General features: G+C 30.4%; 2 protein-coding genes across 4 annotated transcripts in view; one reads left to right on the top strand and one right to left on the bottom strand.

The window, feature by feature from the left end:
• The first annotated feature begins 267 nt into the window (after window positions 1-267).
• LOC147072395 (potassium/sodium hyperpolarization-activated cyclic nucleotide-gated channel 1-like) lies at window positions 268-20715 on the top strand. 3 transcript variants are annotated; one of them, XM_085947696.1, is made up of 4 exons: window positions 268-292; window positions 16686-17027; window positions 18230-19182; window positions 19799-20715. In XM_085947696.1, exons 2-4 carry the CDS (start codon window positions 16904-16906, stop codon window positions 20135-20137), a joined length of 1416 nt encoding a protein of 471 aa, XP_085803822.1. In that variant the 5' UTR covers window positions 268-292; window positions 16686-16903; the 3' UTR covers window positions 20138-20715. The 3 variants fall into 3 exon arrangements, with proteins under 3 accessions (XP_085803822.1, XP_085803823.1, XP_085803821.1); XM_085947697.1 differs by having other exon boundaries at window positions 16686-17031; XM_085947695.1 differs by lacking the exon at window positions 268-292 and adding an exon at window positions 15569-15755.
• Window positions 6389-21086, bottom strand: part of Syn2 (Syntrophin-like 2) — a 374597-nt gene continuing 359899 nt past the window's right edge. Inside the window, exons 10-11 of the mRNA XM_085947698.1 lie at window positions 15504-15710; window positions 6389-6858 (exon numbers count right to left, since the gene is read on the bottom strand). Coding sequence (XP_085803824.1) covers window positions 6748-6858; window positions 15504-15710 — 318 coding nt within the window. The 3' untranslated portion in view covers window positions 6389-6747. The remainder of the gene's footprint in view (window positions 6859-15503; window positions 15711-21086) is intronic.

Here is a 21086-nt window from a genome sequence, read left to right as displayed (position 1 = left end):
CAATTGGTATATACATAATTTTACAGTGTGACAGAAAAAAACAAATACAATGAGTCATTGGAAATAATTATTTCAGCTGAATTAACAAATATCATTAGAATTATCAACAGATTCTATAAGACATAAGAAATATGTAAATATTATCTTACAGTGACAGTCTTTAAAAATGATTTAATGACGAATAATCAAATCCTAATAATTATTTACACCCAAATAAAATAGCAACATCGAGTTATGTAAATAGTGTATAATATTCTTGACAGGTTTCTTTTATAATTGGACATTCATTGCGGTAGGTATAGTATTTATTTTATTATATTATAATATTATTTAGATTATCATAACATTTTTTTTATTCTACATACATTCGTCAAACAATATTCTATTAAGCTTTAAAATTGACTGAAATAATTTGATCATGTTAAATAGCATACGTATATTAGACTATATAACACGTCTTGTAAACAATACCAGAGAAAGAAACATGTGAAATAATTCAGACTAAGTATATAAGAATATTCTGTGTACTCTCGATTGTGCAATATGTATAAATCATTTGAGTTGTGCATTAATGAAATTAATGTAAGCTATGGTAATTTAAGTTATGGGGTCATTAGACGTCGCAGATTCGTTGATTGCGTGCTATAAAGAAATAATGATATTTCATTAAAAACATGGGCCGTTTTCACCTCGTTTGGAGAACCCTCAAGATTAGTGATTTATGAGCAAACAATGCACCCACAAAAATTAACTGTTTGGTGTTGCCTTCTTTCAAAATTCCACTGTTACTATCAATTCTGAGCATTACCATAACTTGATAAGAGAATTTTTATGACCTAAAATTAATGAAATAGATGTGTCAGCTCTAGTTTCAAAAAGAAAGCACCACATCTCATCATAATATTATGTATAAGGTATGTGTAGGTACTGCACACCTGTTGATTCGGCGGCGGATGGACACACGTGGTATAAGGGATATATCCAATCACTTGTTGCATCTAACCATGTGTACCCTGACGTGTGGTCGGCTATCCCCTTAATACGGGACTGACACTATGAAATAGTATAATGTTGTTATCAATGAGGTTTTAAATTCAATTTGGATCAAGTACCTTCTGTCACTAGTATGAATATGTACTTTTAATTTTTATAATATCATAATAACATAACATTTTAGTATTATTATTTTCACTGTTAGTTCAGTGGGTCTGTTCTATATACAAAGCGGCTTTCGGCGGCTATCTACGGTAGTTTATCATAATAATATGTATGTATTGAGACAGTTAATTGTTACAAAAAGTTAACCGTGTGAACTGTCAAAACGTGCTATGCTTTAACGGCCCCTCTCTTGGCCGTGTTAACTTTTAGAGTTTTGACAATTTAGACAGCTAACTTATTGTAACAATTATAATACCCCAATACAAGATAAAATACCGTAGATAGCTGCTGATAGCCCTCTTGTGTATAGAATAGAACCCACTGATGGTGTATATACCTGGGACCTTTGCAATCGACTGTGTTTAGAAAAAAGGGCGTAACCCTCGATTTTTTGAAAAGTGCTTTTATTAGATATTAACAATGTATCCAACTAAATACACGTTCTATAGAAAGGAAGTAAGCCGCAAATGCCGAATTATGATCTAAATTCAGGTTTTAATTGAGAGTAATTAATTTTTAATTTATGGAAAAAAGCATTTATCCTCAATTTTAATGATTTTTCTGTAATAACTTCTTTAATTATTATTAGATCGAAAATATATTACACCAAATCATCAATCATCATGCACCTAATGTCTGTGCCTATTTTTAAAAAAATATTAAACTAAAATCTCTCAAAAAACGTTTTTTGCCTCTCCTGTAACATTTGTTCTGTGAGGGTTACGCCCTTTTTCCTAAATACGGTCGAAATGGTGACAGGTGACTTACTTAATGACTTTATTTACAGGGATCGATAGTAAATCATTCACACAAACCCTATTAATAGGATAGGAAAAGACAAGAGAAATTACATATAGAAACTCACTGGAGTGTTATATAGAATAATCATACGAATTGACAAGATATAAGACATAAACGAATTTCATTTAATCTATGAAAACGTTAAATCAATATTTACTATTTTTTTATAAATGACAATTAAGTAGGTACAAGCAATGTGAAATATGATAATATTACTATTTACAAAAGCACCACGAAACAATTGATATTACTAATCTATCCTTTTGAATAATATAATATATCTAAAAATCTACATAAGTTTTTCAAATAATTTTCGTAAAATATCTATATCCGTACATCAAGGCCTACTAGAACGTGCACACATTTTATACAAAAACAATAAATCAACGGGCCTTATATGAGATTCAGTCAAAATTTGAAGAGACGATTTAAACAAAATTAACACATCATTATTATGTATAGGACATTCTGACATTCTCACTTACACCTACTATTATTTCTTTAACTTAACATAGATATTAAACTAATAATTACCACTGAGAGAACTAATGCAAGAAAAAAATCTGTTTCTTTGGCATGCAATTAATACTAAATTGTTCAGTTTATAGACACTGAAATGGATCCTGAAATTAGCATGTATTTTAAATTTATTAATATTGAATTTCGTTTTATATAAATTTTGAAAATGAAGATGGATGATTTTATCACACGATAAATCAAATATCAAGAATAGAAAGAGAAAGGAAGATTTCGCATATAGGCTTTTTGTGGTGTTCCCTATAAAACGAAATGGTTTTAATATTAGAATTCATACTTATTTAAAAAGATTGTCAGAATAAAACATGTATGAACATGTTTTACAGAAGATTTTCAAATAAATTGAATCAAGATAACACATGTCATAATACAATAATTTATATTGTAAAACATCTATACTAACCGCTTACAATGAATATAGACAAAAAATTATCAAGCCAACATAAATTTTAGCGTCTTTTCAAACCATTTTTATTTAAACCTAACTACACAATAATTCCAACATATGTGTAGGTATTAAATATAAAACAATCGATTATAAATTTGAATTTTTATAACACAATGATTCTCCATTAAATTTCACACAATAAGGAATCAATCATTTACAATATAATATTTTAATCTGCCCCGCTGGAATCCCGTACAATATAATATTATTCATTGCTTTTCGATAGATTTTAATTTTTCAAAATAATTCTATAGATATTTTGGTTGTAAATATAATATTTTCTACAAAGAGATTGCTGATATAATTTTATTATTGCCAAAAATATAGATTTTTTTTTTGATAATTGACACTAGTTATACGTTAAAAAAAAATACTGAACAACCTTCAAATAATAATACTTGAAGACGACTTATTCAATGGAAATGATTACAGTAAATATAATTATATAAAGATATTGATCTTCAATTTCAAAACTTCAGGCTTGATGATTTAATTAAGCATATTTTTTTTCGATGTTTACTACACTTAGCTTCGTGAGTCGAAAGATAGAAAATAGTGAATAAAATATAAATTTGTAACCCATTTACAATAATTATGTAAAAATTTTAATCAGGAAATATTGTTATTCGATATGGAATTCAATAATTTATCCTGGAAAGCGTGACGACCTAATAATTCAATAAAATATACCTAAGATTGCCGACGGAGGCATAATTTCTTTGGAAAATAGAATTTTAATAACTATAACATGTAAAATATTTGTGATATTATGGGTCCATTACTGATATGAATGAATAGCTTTCAGGAAGGAGATTCGCATGATTACTTTTAAATATCAGAGAATAAGTTTAAAAAACCTCGAGAGACAATGATAGGTAGATACTTGACATAAAAAAAGAGTTTTTTTTATTTAGAATATACTTATAAACCTTCCAAAGGCTTCTTAAATGCCATTTGCTATGCCAAAAATATCTAAATTTATGCCCTGTTTATTTTTATACAAGCTCTAACTGGGGGATTTATAAGTGTTATTGAATATTATGAAAATATGAAATTTATAGATTAAGAAGAAAAATACGTCTAAAAGATCAAGCAATAAAATTTGGAACAGATTCATTAAAAGTCACTGTTGTCATAATGAAATGCAGTTGAATAGTTCATTAATACTACACAAAAAAATTAACAACTTATGCACTTCTTCATTATAAAACAATGATTGAATTTATGCAATAATAATAATTATGCTTCTGGTTTATTGCTATTGTATTATAGTAATACCGAAATAAGAATGATAAAACAGTTTCCATGATTTTTAAAATCTCAATTAGGTAATCCAATATTGAGTAATGATACACATTTTCAATTCAATTCATAAAAGCAATACAAAAAAAGGGTAACAATCATCAGATTCGTTTCATTTTCATCACTTACGATACAGTCTTAAAAATAAAGCAACACATTTTTTTTTATAAAATTCTAACTATGTACATTACAGACACTTCATTACATTTGGTACAAATAAGATTAATTTCCAATGATCAGTCAAAGTTTTTGAGTTCTAATTCCTACAACTACATAATATAATTTATTGACATAATTATCAGTGTTCCATCCATACTATGAATAAGTATCCCCACACTAAAGAAAAATCATAATATTTATTGACTGGAGAATTTAGTTTTCTATAATACTATGTTCTGCTTGATTAGGTATTGTTTGTATAAATTGGACCAAATCAAACATTTAATAAAATAAATGGTGTTTGAATTTATGTGGCAGATACTTATATAATGTAATAATAATGTTGATCTTTGGCTTTACTAGCTTTATCATAGAGAAGTAGGTATTGTAATAATATTATCATTCTGTTTTTTTTAACTATCAACACAATCATTAAATTTACAGTCTTTCATGACCCGTGGCAATCCCACATTCACTCACAAAACACAGAGATTTTTCAAACATATTAAACACTGACATCTATGATATCAACACATACTTTATAAAACAGGCATTAAAGATTGTTGATTTTTGACAGAAACTTACAGTTTGTTCAATCCACAAATATTTCAAATTGAGATAAAGACAAAATTACACCCACAGGTATACAGTGCGCTCTCAGTAATCCGCCGCTCGATTATCCGACAACTACTATAATCCACCGTTATGTTTACTAGTTGAAAGCACAAAATCAAGCTCTATAATTCACCGGTATTCGGCTGTCAGATACAGTAGTCCGCCGCGTACAAATATACAACGCAGATGAGACGGGTTTGTTTCGGAAACTTCTCATTCGTAAAACGTACGTTCATCGCGAAGAAAGTAATGTACAAGGGAGGAAAGTGCCCAAAGACCGCATCAGAATTATGCCGTACTTCAATGACCCGGACCTACAAAATGAAGCTTATGGTCATAGAGAAAGCCAGGAATCCTAAGCCATTCAAGAATACCTGCCTCACTGAACAACTGATTTTGTCAAGTGATTTACTGTTTAATATTTAGTTAATAAACTAAGTTTATAACTATGCATAATTTAGTAAATACTTGACTTTGATTATAAATAAAACCGTAATTTGCTAGTACAAATTTCTGAAAAAAACTATTTTTTACGAAATACCTGTTTTAATTTTTACCATATTTTGTAGGTTTGCACTATAATCCGCCGCTTTCACTGATTGGACACTCGTCTGGTTTTTGGGGTGGCGGATTACTAAGTGAGTACTGTATTATAAACATGTGAATGGGTGCATTTTTCATCGCAATATCTTGTGATTGGTTTAAAAATTCTCTCTGATTTGTAAAGTGGGGGATTAAAAATATTTCCATTGACTTATTTGAGACAAAATACTCTACTTATAGCAGTGGCAAAGGGTGGAAGTAGACTGTTAAGATTTAACATAAATAGTGCACACTAAACTTTGTCAGTCAAAAACAATTGTTTTCATTGATCTAAGTAAACAATGTGTAGATAGTGTTTGTTAGTTTTTCAAATTCAATTAAATGCTTGCCTAATCCAAGCTACAGAAGATAACAGACAAAAACTATTCATTTATCTATAAAATATATAAAATCATGCCATTAAACCATACATAATTTCATATATTTTATAAACAGAAGAACATTTTTTATCAATTATGGTTTGGTTTAGGCAGGGCTTAATGAATTTAAAAAAACTAACCAACACCATCAGTAATATGTATTGTTAATTCAACGAAAATAAATAAGTATGACTGAAAAATATGTGCACTATTTTTGTCAGATCGTCCATTGCATACCTAAACTATTATAGTTTGGTTCGGTAGGGTTCAATTGAATTTGACAAACTAACCAGCACCATCTGTAAATTGTAATCTTAGTTCAATAAAAACAAATAAATATGATAGACAAAATTTAGTGTGCACTATTTATGTCGAATCTTAACAGCCTACCTTCACCCCTCGCCACTGACTCATAGTGTGCGTTGTATAGTTCATTTGTTAAAAAAAAATGTGTGAAACAAAATGAGTACAATCGTAGCTGCTTGTTTGATTGTTATTATTCACAATATTATATTATAAATATTGTCAAAACAATATTATATTATAAATATTGTCAAAGCAGAATATTAATTTTCGAAGATTTTATCGCTGGCATTTTTATGAGTTCTTTCTATTAACTAGCTACAATATACTCGAATTTATTGTCCTCGAATGAGCCTTACAAAAGCCAGCTGGTAGCGCACTAAAACTTAGGCACGAATTTCACAAGGCAATTGAGCCGGTATTTTAAGAGGGTATCACAATATTCGCCTCGCGTCTCTTCTTCTATGTTGCTTGTATCGATGACAGGAAGGAGGGGTCTACGGAAGCCACCTTTGCAGTCAGGAAGGCGTGCATGCAGAATAAAAGACTTTGGAGTATTTGACACTCCAATTCCTGAAACAAAATAAATAAGGATTAATAAAACTCATGTGAAAGATAAATTACCAGGTTTGATCCCAATCAAAACTTTATAAGAACTTTACGATTTTTTATGAGGAATAGTTAGCCATTTGCCCAACCCATTGGGCTATTGCACAGGTTCAAATGAATATTGAATAAAAAACAAGTATTTTTTGACTCTATATGTTTTTAAACTTTTTCATACCAAGGCTCAATGAATAAAATAATCTCCAGTCCACCCCCCGCCGAAAATTCGAAGACAGACATTCAAAATTTCTGAAATGTATTTTTCAATAATTTTTACTTCAAATGAATTACCGATCTGATATGATGTCGATCAATTCTTCTTGAGCATTTGTTTAAAGAAGCAAATGACATTCATGCAACAATAAATGCATTTTGCATCAAATTTTCCGTCAAAATAAATGTTTTAACAAAATTTTTGTATAATGCGTTTCTTTTCTGACAAATTTAAATATATACATATTATACGCATATGTAATAGTGAAAGATATTCATAAATAAATATTGGTAGTTCTACTGAAACATTTAGTGGACCCCCGTCAAAGCTCTATGAGTTTGGAGTTCTCTGAGACCAGCGATGGCAAATACGTGGGACGTGTGCCCAACTTGGCACGCTAAAAGTTTTCGGCAGAACACCAAAAAAAATTAATTCCTTTTATTTTTTAATATTCAAAACGTTTACAGCGGAAAAGCGAAATCATGTTGATGTATATGTACTAAAACTAGCAATCTCATAGTTGACCATTTTTTCTTCCACATATTCATGTGAAAGTATTTTTTCTATCAATGTATATTCAAAGACTAGAAGTAGATTGACAAAGGAAGATACAGTAGCATGTATTAATCTGCAATCAACGACATATCAGCTTGATATTAAAAGTCTCGCAAATAACATGAAACAAAAAACCTCAAAAAATTAAAATTTTGTGTTGTTAATTAAACGTTTTTATATTTCCTTATTTTCTTTCATTTTATGTGTATCATTTTTTATATATTCAATAAACAATATAGTTACCAATGTAAGTACCTAATTGTATTTTTTTTACATGAAATAAATATGATTTAGATCAGGGGCCGGTACCATGCCCAACTATTAGGACCCTAAAGTATAGAAGAGAGTATTTTTAACGCTCCATCTTCAAATAGAGCAATCTACACAGGAAATAATAGTCACACTGGTGACCACACGAAATTAAACAATATAACACAATAATATCTTACTTACATAATTTACGATCCCGATTTTTCGAACAATCTAACAAGAGTCTAACCACTCTAATCCCACTCCTATTTCATTCACTGTTATTACTTCTTAAAGATGCACTTAACTAAGACCAATACAATCTTTAACATATTAACATGATTATGGTACACAAAGTCCAGTTTATTGTCCTAAACGACCTAAACCTAACCTAAAGTCTCAAATTGTACTGGAATGTTTGTAAATGTGTAAATATGATCGTATTCTGCGTACCCTTTTGTGTAATATTTTTTTTAGGACGCACTCCCTAAAAGAACTGTTAATGTACATTTTTAAACATATTAAACAGATTATATTGTATTCGCTTTCAATGCAGAAATACGAATTTTTCCAAGACTCTTTATAATCACAAATTCGGACCTGTTTTACATTTTTTTTGGCTACTCATTTTACTTTAATTCAATAGAAACACAGACGGTCAAAATAAATGATTTTTGATTGAAAAGATTATCTAACATGCGGTATAAATACATACACTGAATTAACTTTTAACATAACTGTTCACAAATAATATATTTTCACACTGGGGGGATACCCTAATTTCAAGTAAAAAATAACAATGGCAGTATTGTAATTCTTAACCTGCCTCAAATTTTATGACTTACTCATAAAATGAACATGCATGGCAAAGATATGTTGATATATGATGCGTGAGTATGGTATTTTGTATACTTATAATTAGACACCGGACATCTGGAGTCCTTTTTTTTTTGGGACGGACTCGAATATTACAACATTTTTTAATTAAAAAATGCGTTAATAATTTATGGAACCTATGTTTTTCAGAAAAATAAGTTGTACGATGTAGTAGGTACAATGAAATATGAAATAAATGATATTGATAATATGTGCAAGAGACTTTATCGATACTTAATTATATAGAAACGCTGCTATTAGTAGATATACTATACTATTTAGAAAAATTAATGAAGCGCTTACGTAAAGAGTGGAAGAATTAGTTGTTAATAGTAATATCTATAATATTTAATAATATTCCACTTTTTATATACCTATTATTGAAATCAAAGTTTAAAATTTCTACTAAACTACTTTTATTTTCACTATCAAATAACAAATCACACTTGCTCCCATAATGAGAAGGACCTGACAGCTAGTGTATTATTAAAATCGTACCAAATCTGAATGATTTCGTATATTATGTTCATACTACGAAAATATATAATATGAAAACATATTATTATATTATATGGATTTATGGATAGGTAAAATGGGGAATATCGGACCTACGTGGTTAATGAAACCCTTTAGAAAAAGTTTCGTACGAAAGATACTTCAAATCGTACTTTTGTGTTTCAAGCAAGTGGTTGGACATATTGAGATATTCAATTTTAATATATAGGTACTGATGTTGTAATGTTTTTTTTGACATTTTTACAGGCCATTTTCAAACACTTTATATTCATCATGCAAAATATGTAAGGACATGCGTTTTCTGTTAATTGCTACTCCCTAATACTATAAATTATATATCATAGTATTATTTCAATGAAATATATAAACCCGATATAATTATTTATTTCGGAAGTTATCAAAATGATACAATCATAATTAGTCGACATTGATACATTGTGTATATATATTACCTAATACCATTGATAATAAATTATTTTATCAAGAAAATATTAGATATAAATAGGTATAACACAGTTGCAGTGCATACCATTTGCCTTAACAAGTTGACCTTGGTTCTAATAGTTCATTGCTTTATCCAATCTGGGAGTTCACACATGAAACTATAATTTGATGTTATAGTAATATGGTAGAAAAAACAAAAAAAACTTAACCTGCGCGTTTGTTAACTGATCTACGTATTTTCTTAAAATCCGAGATCACTTCAGTTTTGACGATTATGGATTATAGCTTAAAATTGTTTATTTGTTTTTAATTAGTGAGTAGGTATATTTCGTGATATTTCACATTAGCTGGTTCCATTGTTTACGGGAAATGACGTTTTAACGGGCTTACCTATTGAATGTATTAATAGTATGTAATATATTCATTACGGGTTTTCACAAACACTTCAGATAATCAAAATTTGTTTTTTACTTGATCCTTTACTAATAGGTAAGAAGGTTTTAACAATCTTTTATTATGTCAATGTGCATTTACGATCGGTGAGTGCGCATAGTGCACGAAGAAGCCAGAAGGCATAACCCGGTCGTAAATAATGACTAATAGAATACCTAGTACAAAACATAAATCAATTGGAATTTATTGATTAATATTTTTGCCACTCGTACCCGTTAGATATAGGGACCATTATACCACTTTCCTCTAGAAGGTATATAAGGTACTTTTAAACACTTTGTACATTTTGCATTTTTGTTTATTGTTATTAAATCTTAGTTGATATTATTCTTTTGACTTATTAACTTAAAAATAACAACAATGGATGAAATATAATATTCCTAAATATTATAATATGTCACATATATAATATTGTGTAAGTATATAATATATAATTATCAAGCCTCGATAGCGAAGGCTGCGTGACTAGCAAATGCACTTACAACCTATGTAAACCTGCCGTTCATATTGTTTTAAAAGCACTATAGATGGTTGCACTATTATATCTAAAATGTAAACATAAATTTATATACAATATTGGTATGTACTACAGCTGATGATGATACATACTATCGTATGGAAAATAATTCATTTTTAAGTTGTGGACTTCTTGTACGTATCATGCGACAAAAGCAATAAAATCGTCTTCAAGTTTTTGTCATTGGTCGGGAACCTTTTTTGATACATACACCTACGGTAGGTGAATTTTAAACACAGCAAATTTTTCACAGTTTTGAAGTTACGCTATTTCTTAATGTATATAAATCATTTAATAAATAAGGATAAATATCACCAACAAGTTAGTTCAAGTAAACAATCGACTCCCACGTCCTCTATACTTAATTGACTTTTTATGCAATAATATGTACCTACCTATATTTTGTACTGTTATTCAATTGAAAATGTCCATTAGGATAAAATCGGTTGAATATCAACATTATGGAATAAATGTGGAAAAAGTACGAAAGTACATATTATAAAGTGTTTTAATGAAATATGTATCTAGGTACCAGTCGTTTTATGTGATGAATAGTTCTTTACACTTTATAATATGTAAGTATTTAAATCAAATACATAATATAATCATATATCAGATAATTACTTTTTAATAACAACATTTAAATATAATGCTAATTATGTCGAATGGCCACCTAATCGGCGCGCCTTTAGCGTACAATGTATTAAATGGGACGGCGGGACTTTTTTTAACGTTACACACCTACAAACTTACCTGTAGAATGGCCAAAAATGGAACTACGAATTACCATAGGACGCCATTTTGAAAATTTCATTCGAATGTCAAATTTTGTCCAGTTACTAGTCTTGATTGGGTAGTTTTCGACAATGGCTCCATTTTTTTTGTAGTACTTATTCCACTTTTAATCAATAAATTAGGACCGGTTTCGTCCGCCTCAGAGGGACATTTTCAACTGAATCTTCCCTTGTTTGGTTGAAAATGTCCCTCTGATGCGAACGAAACCGGTCCTAATTTATTGATTAAAAGTGGAATAAGTACTACAAAAAAATGCGTTTTTTAAATTAAACAACAATAAATATTAACGTAATACAATCACTAAGTGAAAATCTGAAGTATTAAATGGGACGGCGGGACTTTTTTTTAACGTTACACACCTACAAACTTACCTGTAGAATGGCCAAAAATGGAACTACGAACTACCATAGGACGCCATTTTGAAAATTTCATTCGAATGTCAGATTTTGTCCAGTTACGAGTCTTGATTGGGTAGTTTTCGACAATGGCTCCATTTTTTTTGTAGTACTTATTCCACTTTTAATCAATAAATTAGGACCGGTTTCGTCCGCCTCAGAGGGACATTTTCAACTGAATCTTCCCTTGTTCAGTTGAAAATGTCCCTCTGATGCGAACGAAACCGGTCCTAATTTATTGATTAAAAGTGGAATAAGTACTACAAAAAAATGCGTTTTATTAAATTAAACAACAATAAATATTAACGTAATACAATGACTAAGTGAAAATCTGAAGCAATATTATATTGCAAAACCTTTAGAAGAATGCAATTACGGCTTACGCAATACATAATATTATAATAGTAGGTTCAAACGAATATTTTCAAGGATGTCTCGCATCTACAGATGTACGCCACTGGTATTTTGAAGATGAAATTTCTTACGATCGATTTGATGAAATTCTTCAATGTCAATAGTTTATAATCAAATAGACCAGTTTGGGCAGAGCATCCTCAAAATACTTAAATATCTAAAGAAATAAACAAGTAGGTATGTGACTTTTTTATCGATATGTAGGTACGGTATTGTTGCTTGATAATACTAATAGGTATCAATATGATACATTTAGAACATAAAACGGGTCAGCGGACAAAATCTTCCAATATTTGTATTTATATTAGTGGTAGGGTACGCAAAAGCTATTCGATATTTAATTATGAAAAAACATATTCTACACGCATTTTATAAAAATGGTTTACCATTACTTACCTGCAATAAAACAAACCATCAATTTTGTAATGCGACCTTTTTAATTGCATTTTGCGAAGTCGCGTTATAATATTGGCAAGACGATTATCTTAATTACATTAATTACCATCGCACCTGAGCTGCCAGAAAAATCAACTGACAAATTGTAGAAATCCATACTAAGAATCATTTGGGCAAAAGTCTCCTTAGGATATTGGATTCGTCCACCAATTTAATGTGTTTTTTTATGGGTTGACGGTTAAAAACTTCAACAGGCCGGCCTTTACTTATAATAATTATTTTAGTATACCTATCTATTGTAATTAAATAATAATATGTTCCTCAGAAATAAAACATTGAATCACACGGAATAAGTAATTGCAATTATATTAACCCTTTCGACGTGAGCCATTTTCGTGGGAATTTATTTTCAGTCAACTGATCTGTTAAAACGGTCACTATAGCTAAAACAGATCGATCGAACTATATATCAGTTACTCCAAATACACCAAGAAATAAACTATATTCGTGACATTCTAAAAAAAAAAATCGAAGAAAATGAAGACGCTAAAAAATATCCAAGCTTTGGCCGCACGGTCAATATGGCGGCCGTCCAATGTCACATACACAGTTTTTAACACATACTAGCGAGCGCTCCGCCGCGTTTGTATTTGTAATACACAGGGCTGCGTACATGCTGCCAGAGTTGGTTACAGTCTATGACAGATATATTACTAAATCAAAATCACACTTGCGGAATGATCAGTTGGTTATCGCACTTAGTAAGTTGTAAACTCAAATTTTATTACCGCTTCAAATTATGAACTTATATTAATTTTCGTCGCCATAAAATAATGTTCGTCATCGTGACACTTATTCATTAGGAGGTTTTGGCGAATAAAACAGTAAAAATAATTACCCCACTGCTAAAATACTATTATAATGTAATTTATGAGGCGCCGTCAGCTTTTTCATTGTACAAAGGGCCTGTCGAAAGATCGCCAGGCAAAATACGAGCATGTAAACAGAGATAACACAGTTTCGTGGCACATAAAAAATAAAAATTATTACCTATTATAATAATGTAAATATCAAATATGGAACACTGAACAAAGCCATACAAATTTACTGGAGAGCTGTGCGTCGATAAAATATTTTCCAGCATGATTTTTTTGATAATATTATGTGGTAGTGACATTTTGGCGGGTGAAATAATTATTTCATATATATTTATAATGACAAAAAATACTTAAAACAAATCGTCAAAATGTTTCTATCGAGATCACAAATCACTAAGAAAAAATACATAACACTAACGTAATCGTAATAATTAATTAAAAGGTAAATAAAAATAATATCGATGCACACTTTTCGATGCATGACCAATGTTTTGTTTTGATAACCCTGGTGACGCATCGAGTACACCCGTCTTCACAATGGCGCGCGATTCAAGTGACTGAATAACGAGTGTTCTTTTCAAAAATATATTTCCTTGTGTTTTGCTTGACATTTTTATGATCTGTTGCCTGATATGTCTACCTAAAGGTTTGAACTAATTTTTAAAGCATATTATTCACAAGTGTCTCTTTCTAGTTTGGTCGAAAATACGAGATAAAGTCTATGGCATGTTTACATGCCATACGTAGTGTAAGGGTTAACGTGCTATAAATGTGGATAATGACAAATTTAATTGAATCTAAAAGAAGTTTGTGTTTCGATCGCTCACTAATCATCTAATACTGTCAACTTCAGTGTTTTCCTCTCCACTAAACACTTGCAAACGGCAATGAATGATTATTTTACTGAAAATTCTGTGGGCAATTTCTAGGTTAGCGTAACTATTTGAGCTCGTTAAGTTGTTTCATAAAATTTAATGTTCAATGAGCTACAGCTTTTTTAGTTGTGGTACATTATTTTTGTTAGTACCTAACTAAAGTCAAGAGCAGGCAGTACAAAAACGAAAAGTATTAGCGGCATTGTTACTTACCTATGTTCTTTTCTAGATTGAAAATTTCGTTAACAAGTCAACTATTGTTTTATACGATAATTAAAATAAGCAATTATTTTGACAAATATTTTTCATTAACGTCAAATTTCGAGTTGAACATGTTCGCGTCAGCCGGTTTTTAGTGCAACTACATAAGTTTTATGGTACAACAAGTACGTATATTGAATATCAAATACTTGCGAATATGTTTTAAATAAGATAAATTCGCTTTTATGACTGAAAAAGTTACATTTTCCTCACCTTTACTCTCGGGTCCAGTGCTGTTGACTTAAATTTTTGCTAAGACGTATTTAATTGAACTTTGCAGTTTAATATATATTGAAAATCAAGGACACAAATAAATTTTGTGGCTTGATTACTTTTTGTTCTTATCCCGTCTTATCTGTTATTAGTCATGTGTTGACACTCGACTTTGCAAATCGCTTCATCGATACATATATCTGTCTTACTCCTTCATTAACTTATGCAATACTGTAACATGCGTTAGAGAAGGACCGACATATATAATTGAGACATACTATATAGGAGAATTTTATTTAAAATACTCCGTTTCACGTGTCATTTCATAAATATGTATGGATTCTGGTCACCGTGCCGGCCTCTGATTTAGATAATACCTAAAAAAGAATGGCACGTGCCACAAATTAAAAAAAAAACGGCTTATTTTGGCACGTCGATCAAATCCTATTTGCTATCCCTGACCAACGTGGGCACAACTTACACGAGAAGCAACTACTATCAGTAATGCTGAATATGTCAATTTTCCTTTAAAAATATTAATTTTATTTATTAAGTACTAACCTTAGTTTCAATAGCCCTAGTTTCGCTATCTTGAAAGTGAAGCTTCAGCTTAGATTTTCCATCATCACTGGACCCCCTCAGTTGAGAAAATCGGTATGCCCACAATGGTACGGTACCTGGTGCTCCTTCATTGAGAGAAAATCCTGCTGACCAATCTAATGTCAGCCCTGCTGTGCGACCTTCATATGATACAGTGAATGTCTTCTTCTGCAACAAGTCAAAATCATACATTTAAAAATGACAATGCGATAGGTATTTATTAATTTAATATTTATTACCTACAATTTTATATTAATTATAGATCTATTAAATAATTGTCTATGTCAAAGAATTTAACAAAATAATTCAATAGCTAAAAAATATTTAAAAAATAGAATTCTTAATTCAAAAACGAAAATGCAATGACAGTTGAAAAACAAAATAGTAATTTGTTGTGTAATGGCAATAATTTTATTATGAAAAACAGCGATGTAATTTTATTTTATCAAAGTATTCATTAGTTTTATTAAGGATCCATTTTAGAAGAATTGATTATGGCAGGTAAATATTAGAAATCTAAACGAACTTTGTTTTAGACACCAGACCATCACATTATTTTTGTCCCAACTTTTACTAACCTGGTTTTTAAAAATGTGATAATTAATAAACTGTTACCTTGATTTGATGACAATAGGCCTAATTTTTTTTCCATTGTATTGCTAAGGCTTATCTAGAGTGGCCTTTCAAATAAAAACAATAGCTAATAGATACAATAAATTGCCCATCACTTGTAAAAATATGAATAGGTACAATGTATGAAATTAACAATAACCATAGTTTTTTAGTTTTATCATCATTGATTGAATATTTTTTACAAGGTCAGAGTTTTATGTTTTATGTACTGTAAATACTGAAATAATACAATGGTAAATTATAACAGTGCCTAATAATAGAAAGAAACGTTTTGACAACCTATAAGAATATTGATGCATTGTCAATTAGATTAATATCTTTTTTTACTTAAGTATATGATTTCCAACTAGATTTATAAAAACTATAAGGATGATAATGTTCCTCAATAGTCATTATTATTTATAAGGATTATATGAATTTTTATTCCGCAGTCACTTGCTTTATAGAGAAAGGAGTTTGAGTGATTTAAAGTTATTAAATGCTTCACTGACGATTAAATATTATTTGCAGGAAAGACGGATAAAGACCAACACAAATGCACAATCTTCAAAAATAATCTATTGACTCAAGTTACCTACACAGAAGAGTTACCACCATCCAGTGGAAAATGGAAGCACTTATCTCACTGGTTAAGAAACCTAATCCTAGCATCACCGTATCACAACCAAACAAAAGCACACTTGCGCAGCGAAGCCGCCATTATTCAAGAAAGAAAGCGACAAATTGAAATGAAATATTCTTTTATGATACACCCATTCAGTTTGTTTACAATAATTTGGCAGACCTTCATATTCTTTACTTGGATGATCTCCAGCTTTTATATTCCTTACACTACGTTTATACACACTGTAGGTATGTAAGTGTATTTTTAAGCAAGTTAAGTACCTATTTAACAATGAAACATTGAAAATTGGTATAATGTTTTTCCATGACAAATCTTCATCTAATGCAGTGGCTCCAGCACCCGTCCCCTAGGGAGTGATAAACGCCTTGAAGATACTTGATGGAATTTAAATTCTAATGGATTTAAGTTTTGTACTATTCCATTTGAGTCGTTTTTCGCACCCGGGTTTCGCCTTTTGGTATCTTTTAAGATTATTTGATTTCAATGTTTCATTACTTAATACTTCACAACATAGTACACACTGTGGCTTGTCTACTTCGCGATCATTAATGCAGGTGAAATCTACCTCTAAAAATGCTTCTTTGTATTCATGTTTTGCCATTCTGGGTAGAATAAATTTTAAGAATTTTAATATCAGCAGACTATATAATAATAACAGAGAAACAGAAAAGAGAATGGCCATCTCGAATGAAATTATTAGTTTTAACGATCGTGTGAACCTTCAATGTTAAACAGTGTTGCCAGAATATTGTATTCAATACAATATTCTTGCCAGCATGTATACTATAAATGCTGGCTAGAATATTGTTTTCTTGATAATATTTTGCGACCCACTAAATATACCAATCGACCCATAGGTTAAGAAACGCTGCTCTAGACCTTAATATCAGCCAAAGTAGGTATTCGACTAGATTAAAAAATATGCTCTAAGGGTTCTGCAAAAAGAAAAAGGGGTAAAAATCATTGATCGACTGTTCACCTCGATTTATAAACAATTATTGCCATGGAAAGGATATATTGATTAATTCTTCCACAAGTATTGAAATTACAATATGGAAAACGAGTAGTATAAATAGCAATGCAATGGTAACATGTATAATGGATTGTATATGATTTATTACATAGAAAACTTCTTTTTAGCTTGTGACACTAATGCGTGACGTTTTTATCTTACTGCAAATAATTTTCCGAGCACAAGGGTGAATTTACTACCAGTTAATTTGCAATTCGAAATGATTTGTAGCTAATTTACTTATAATATGTGTTGAGCTTCACATTCATCTATAAAACTCCTTGTTCATATAGAAATATTTTGTTCAAACTCTCTGATTAGTTAGGATTATAATCAAATGATAATGTTATAATCTACAATAATTTTTTTACCCATAAGTACAACCAATATGTAAAAAGCGAATGTTTCTGATTTTAGAAGGCACATCGATTGAGCTCATAGTTTTTATTACTGACATGTTGGCAATAACCGATATTTGTGTAAAATTTTTCACCGGATATCATCACGAAGAGACAAAAGAGATTGTCATGGATTTAAAACAGACCGCCATCCATTACCTGAAAGGATCTTTCATTATAGACTTGACTGCGGCAATACCTCTCCAAGTATTTCTAGCTCGGCACAACATACCATCTCTACCCGAAACATTTCTCTTGTTAAAAATCTTTCGTCTGACATGTTTAAGACATTACATGGATGCGCTGTGTCTGCAAGTCAATATGGACTTCAAAAAGCAGTACAGGCTGGCATTATTGTTCCGGTCTCTTGTATTTGTCCAATGGACGACTGCATATTATTTCCAATGGTCCCTTACAATACACTATATTAAAGGGTACTTTCCGGAAGACATGTGGATAATACAAAATAAATTATTCGGAGGCGAAGTGCTAGCGTGGAATAAATACAAAACCACAATCTTTTTTGTGATTGGATTTCTAACAACATCTGGCAACTGCAATCAACAGCACGACTGCAGTGAAGAGAAATTCTTCATGGGAGTCCTCATGATCGCTGGGTACATGTTCATGACATATTTAACGATCACGGTGTATAGACTCACTATTTATACGCACGCCGAGAAGCTGCAGTACCATGCTAAATGCCAAGAGCTTCAGAGCTTCATGGTACGAAAACAAATACCGGAACATTTGCGTGAAAAGATATTCACCTATGTGAATTATACGTGGGAGGGAAACTACTTTGATGAAAAGGAAATCATGTTAACCCTGTCAACGCACCTGCAACTGGAGATAAAGTTTTACACTTGCGAAAAGTTACTACAGAGTGCAGTCTTCTTCAAAGATTTGCCGAGAGAGCTTATTATCGACATTATGAAAAATCTGCAATTGACTGTCTACATGGCGGGAGAAGTAAGAACATTTAAAACACATAACATTCTTATTTTTTTTATTTATTGCATAGATTTAATAATGTCAAATTCTTTATTATAGAAAAATCATAATTTTGAAAAACCTCAGAAATATACATATTAGAAAAAAATTGGACTTAATTCTAGGATTTTTTCTAATAATGTATGTTTCTGAGGTTTTTCAAAATAATGTTTTTACTTAAAATTCTACTATCTATACTCATAAAACAGGTATTTACCAAAACAAAAACAGTTTTTTAAAATTGTTAGTGACAAGTGAGATTATAAGGGTGCCGAATACTTTCTCACTCGCACTTATGCATCGTTTTTGTTCAGGCCTTGGTGCAGACTGACCTTTTTTCTTTTTTTTTTTGCAACACAGAACAGAATGGATGTCATAATATTATACTGAATGGTAAATATCATAAACGTCTATCCAGATTAAGTAAATGTCGTAATAACTCAAATGTATACCTCATAAATATTATTAAAATATTAAAATGTAATATAATAATTGATTGAGGAAATTATAAGTGTTATAAAAGATTATTATTACATGATTATGTATTATCAAAATCAAAATCTTAAATCCATATTATATTATTATATCCTTTTAGGTCATATTGCAAGCAGGATCATACAGTGAAGGCATCTCTTTTCTGATAGTCGGATCGGTAGTTATTCTGACACCGAATGGGAAGGAAGTAGCTCATCTGAAGGACGGGTCTTTTTTTGGAGAGACATGCATCATTTACCCGAAACAGCACAATCTGCAAACCATTGTCGCTTTGGAATTCTGCGAAATCTACCAAATCAGTCTGCTCGACTGGCATCGATGTGTCAGGCCTTTTCCTACCATCAAGAAACAGTTAATAGCGCAGTCGAAAAAGAAATTCGAAGAGGGTGAAAAGAAAAACTTTGAAAATGAAAATGAAGGAAACAAAGATGTCGACTGAATATCGGTACTGTCATTAATATATTAGGAGTGTTTGATATTGGAGACAGTGTGTATAAAGTACACTCGTAAAAGTAATTGAGCCATCAGTAGCCAACAGAGTGGTGTAGAATTTTGTATATTTACGAATATAACTAGAATGTCAAGTTGGGTCCTTACAGAAACTATGAAAGGACATGTAAAATATAAATTTGAGACATAGTATTGGAATAAGCTCAGTATATAATATAATTAAATTATATTTATCTTTATGCAATGTAAAATACAGATTCAATATCAATGCCATTAATCAACATATTGGTGGTACAAATTGATTATAATGTTTTGATGAGATATTTGATGAAATGAAGCAAAACACTTTGAAGAAATTTATAGAAACAATGTTATTTTTTTAAAGTATTGGTGAAACATATAATAACCATTGATGTTGTACATAAGTTTTGTGCACATTATTGAGGGGTTGACAATTTAATATATTCAGTCACATATAAGTAAAAACAATAGTGAATGGATGAAAAGTTATAAGATTTTTCTTTAACTAATATGTATTTGATTATGTTCCAAAAATTCCTGTAAACTATCATTATTATTTTCATAGCAACTTATCTAATTAGAATGTTTTAGGCAGACTTATACGCCTACAAACACTAATGAACATAAAGAAATATCATTATTCTTGTTTGGCATTGGAATAATGTATCGTTTGTGAATAAGACTACATTATACAGAATGTTGAAAGCAGTTCTGCATAATTCACATTTATTTGAATTACTCAACTCAACCGATTACCTATCCACTTAGATTTCTTTAATCCTCAGCTCCTCAATTAGTTCTAGATGAAAAACAATTTAAATAAATCACCTGTATATAAGTCCAGATACAATTAAATATTTTTATAGATATCTGCCATTACTTAAAGAACTCAAAGAAAATAAAGATGTAGATACACA

Source organism: Rhyacophila brunnea, unplaced genomic scaffold (assembly GCF_057557595.1).
Source record: "Rhyacophila brunnea isolate RB1 unplaced genomic scaffold, BYU_Rbru_1.0 scaffold_2, whole genome shotgun sequence".
Lineage (NCBI taxonomy): Eukaryota > Metazoa > Arthropoda > Insecta > Trichoptera > Rhyacophilidae > Rhyacophila > Rhyacophila brunnea.
This window is presented reverse-complemented; position numbering and strand designations above follow the sequence as displayed.

What these genes read in the sequence shown, in the direction of transcription:
- LOC147072395 (XM_085947695.1), top strand. Translation starts at nt 15,701, where the DNA reads ATGTCTTCTTCTGCAACAAGTCAAAATCATACATTTAAAAATGACAAT. An exon ending in TACGTTTATACACACTGTAG is followed by an intron (nt 17,028 to 18,229) that starts GTATGTAAGTGT and finishes TTCTGATTTTAG; the next exon opens with AAGGCACATCGATTGAGCTC. An exon ending in CTGTCTACATGGCGGGAGAA is followed by an intron (nt 19,183 to 19,798) that starts GTAAGAACATTT and finishes ATATCCTTTTAG; the next exon opens with GTCATATTGCAAGCAGGATC.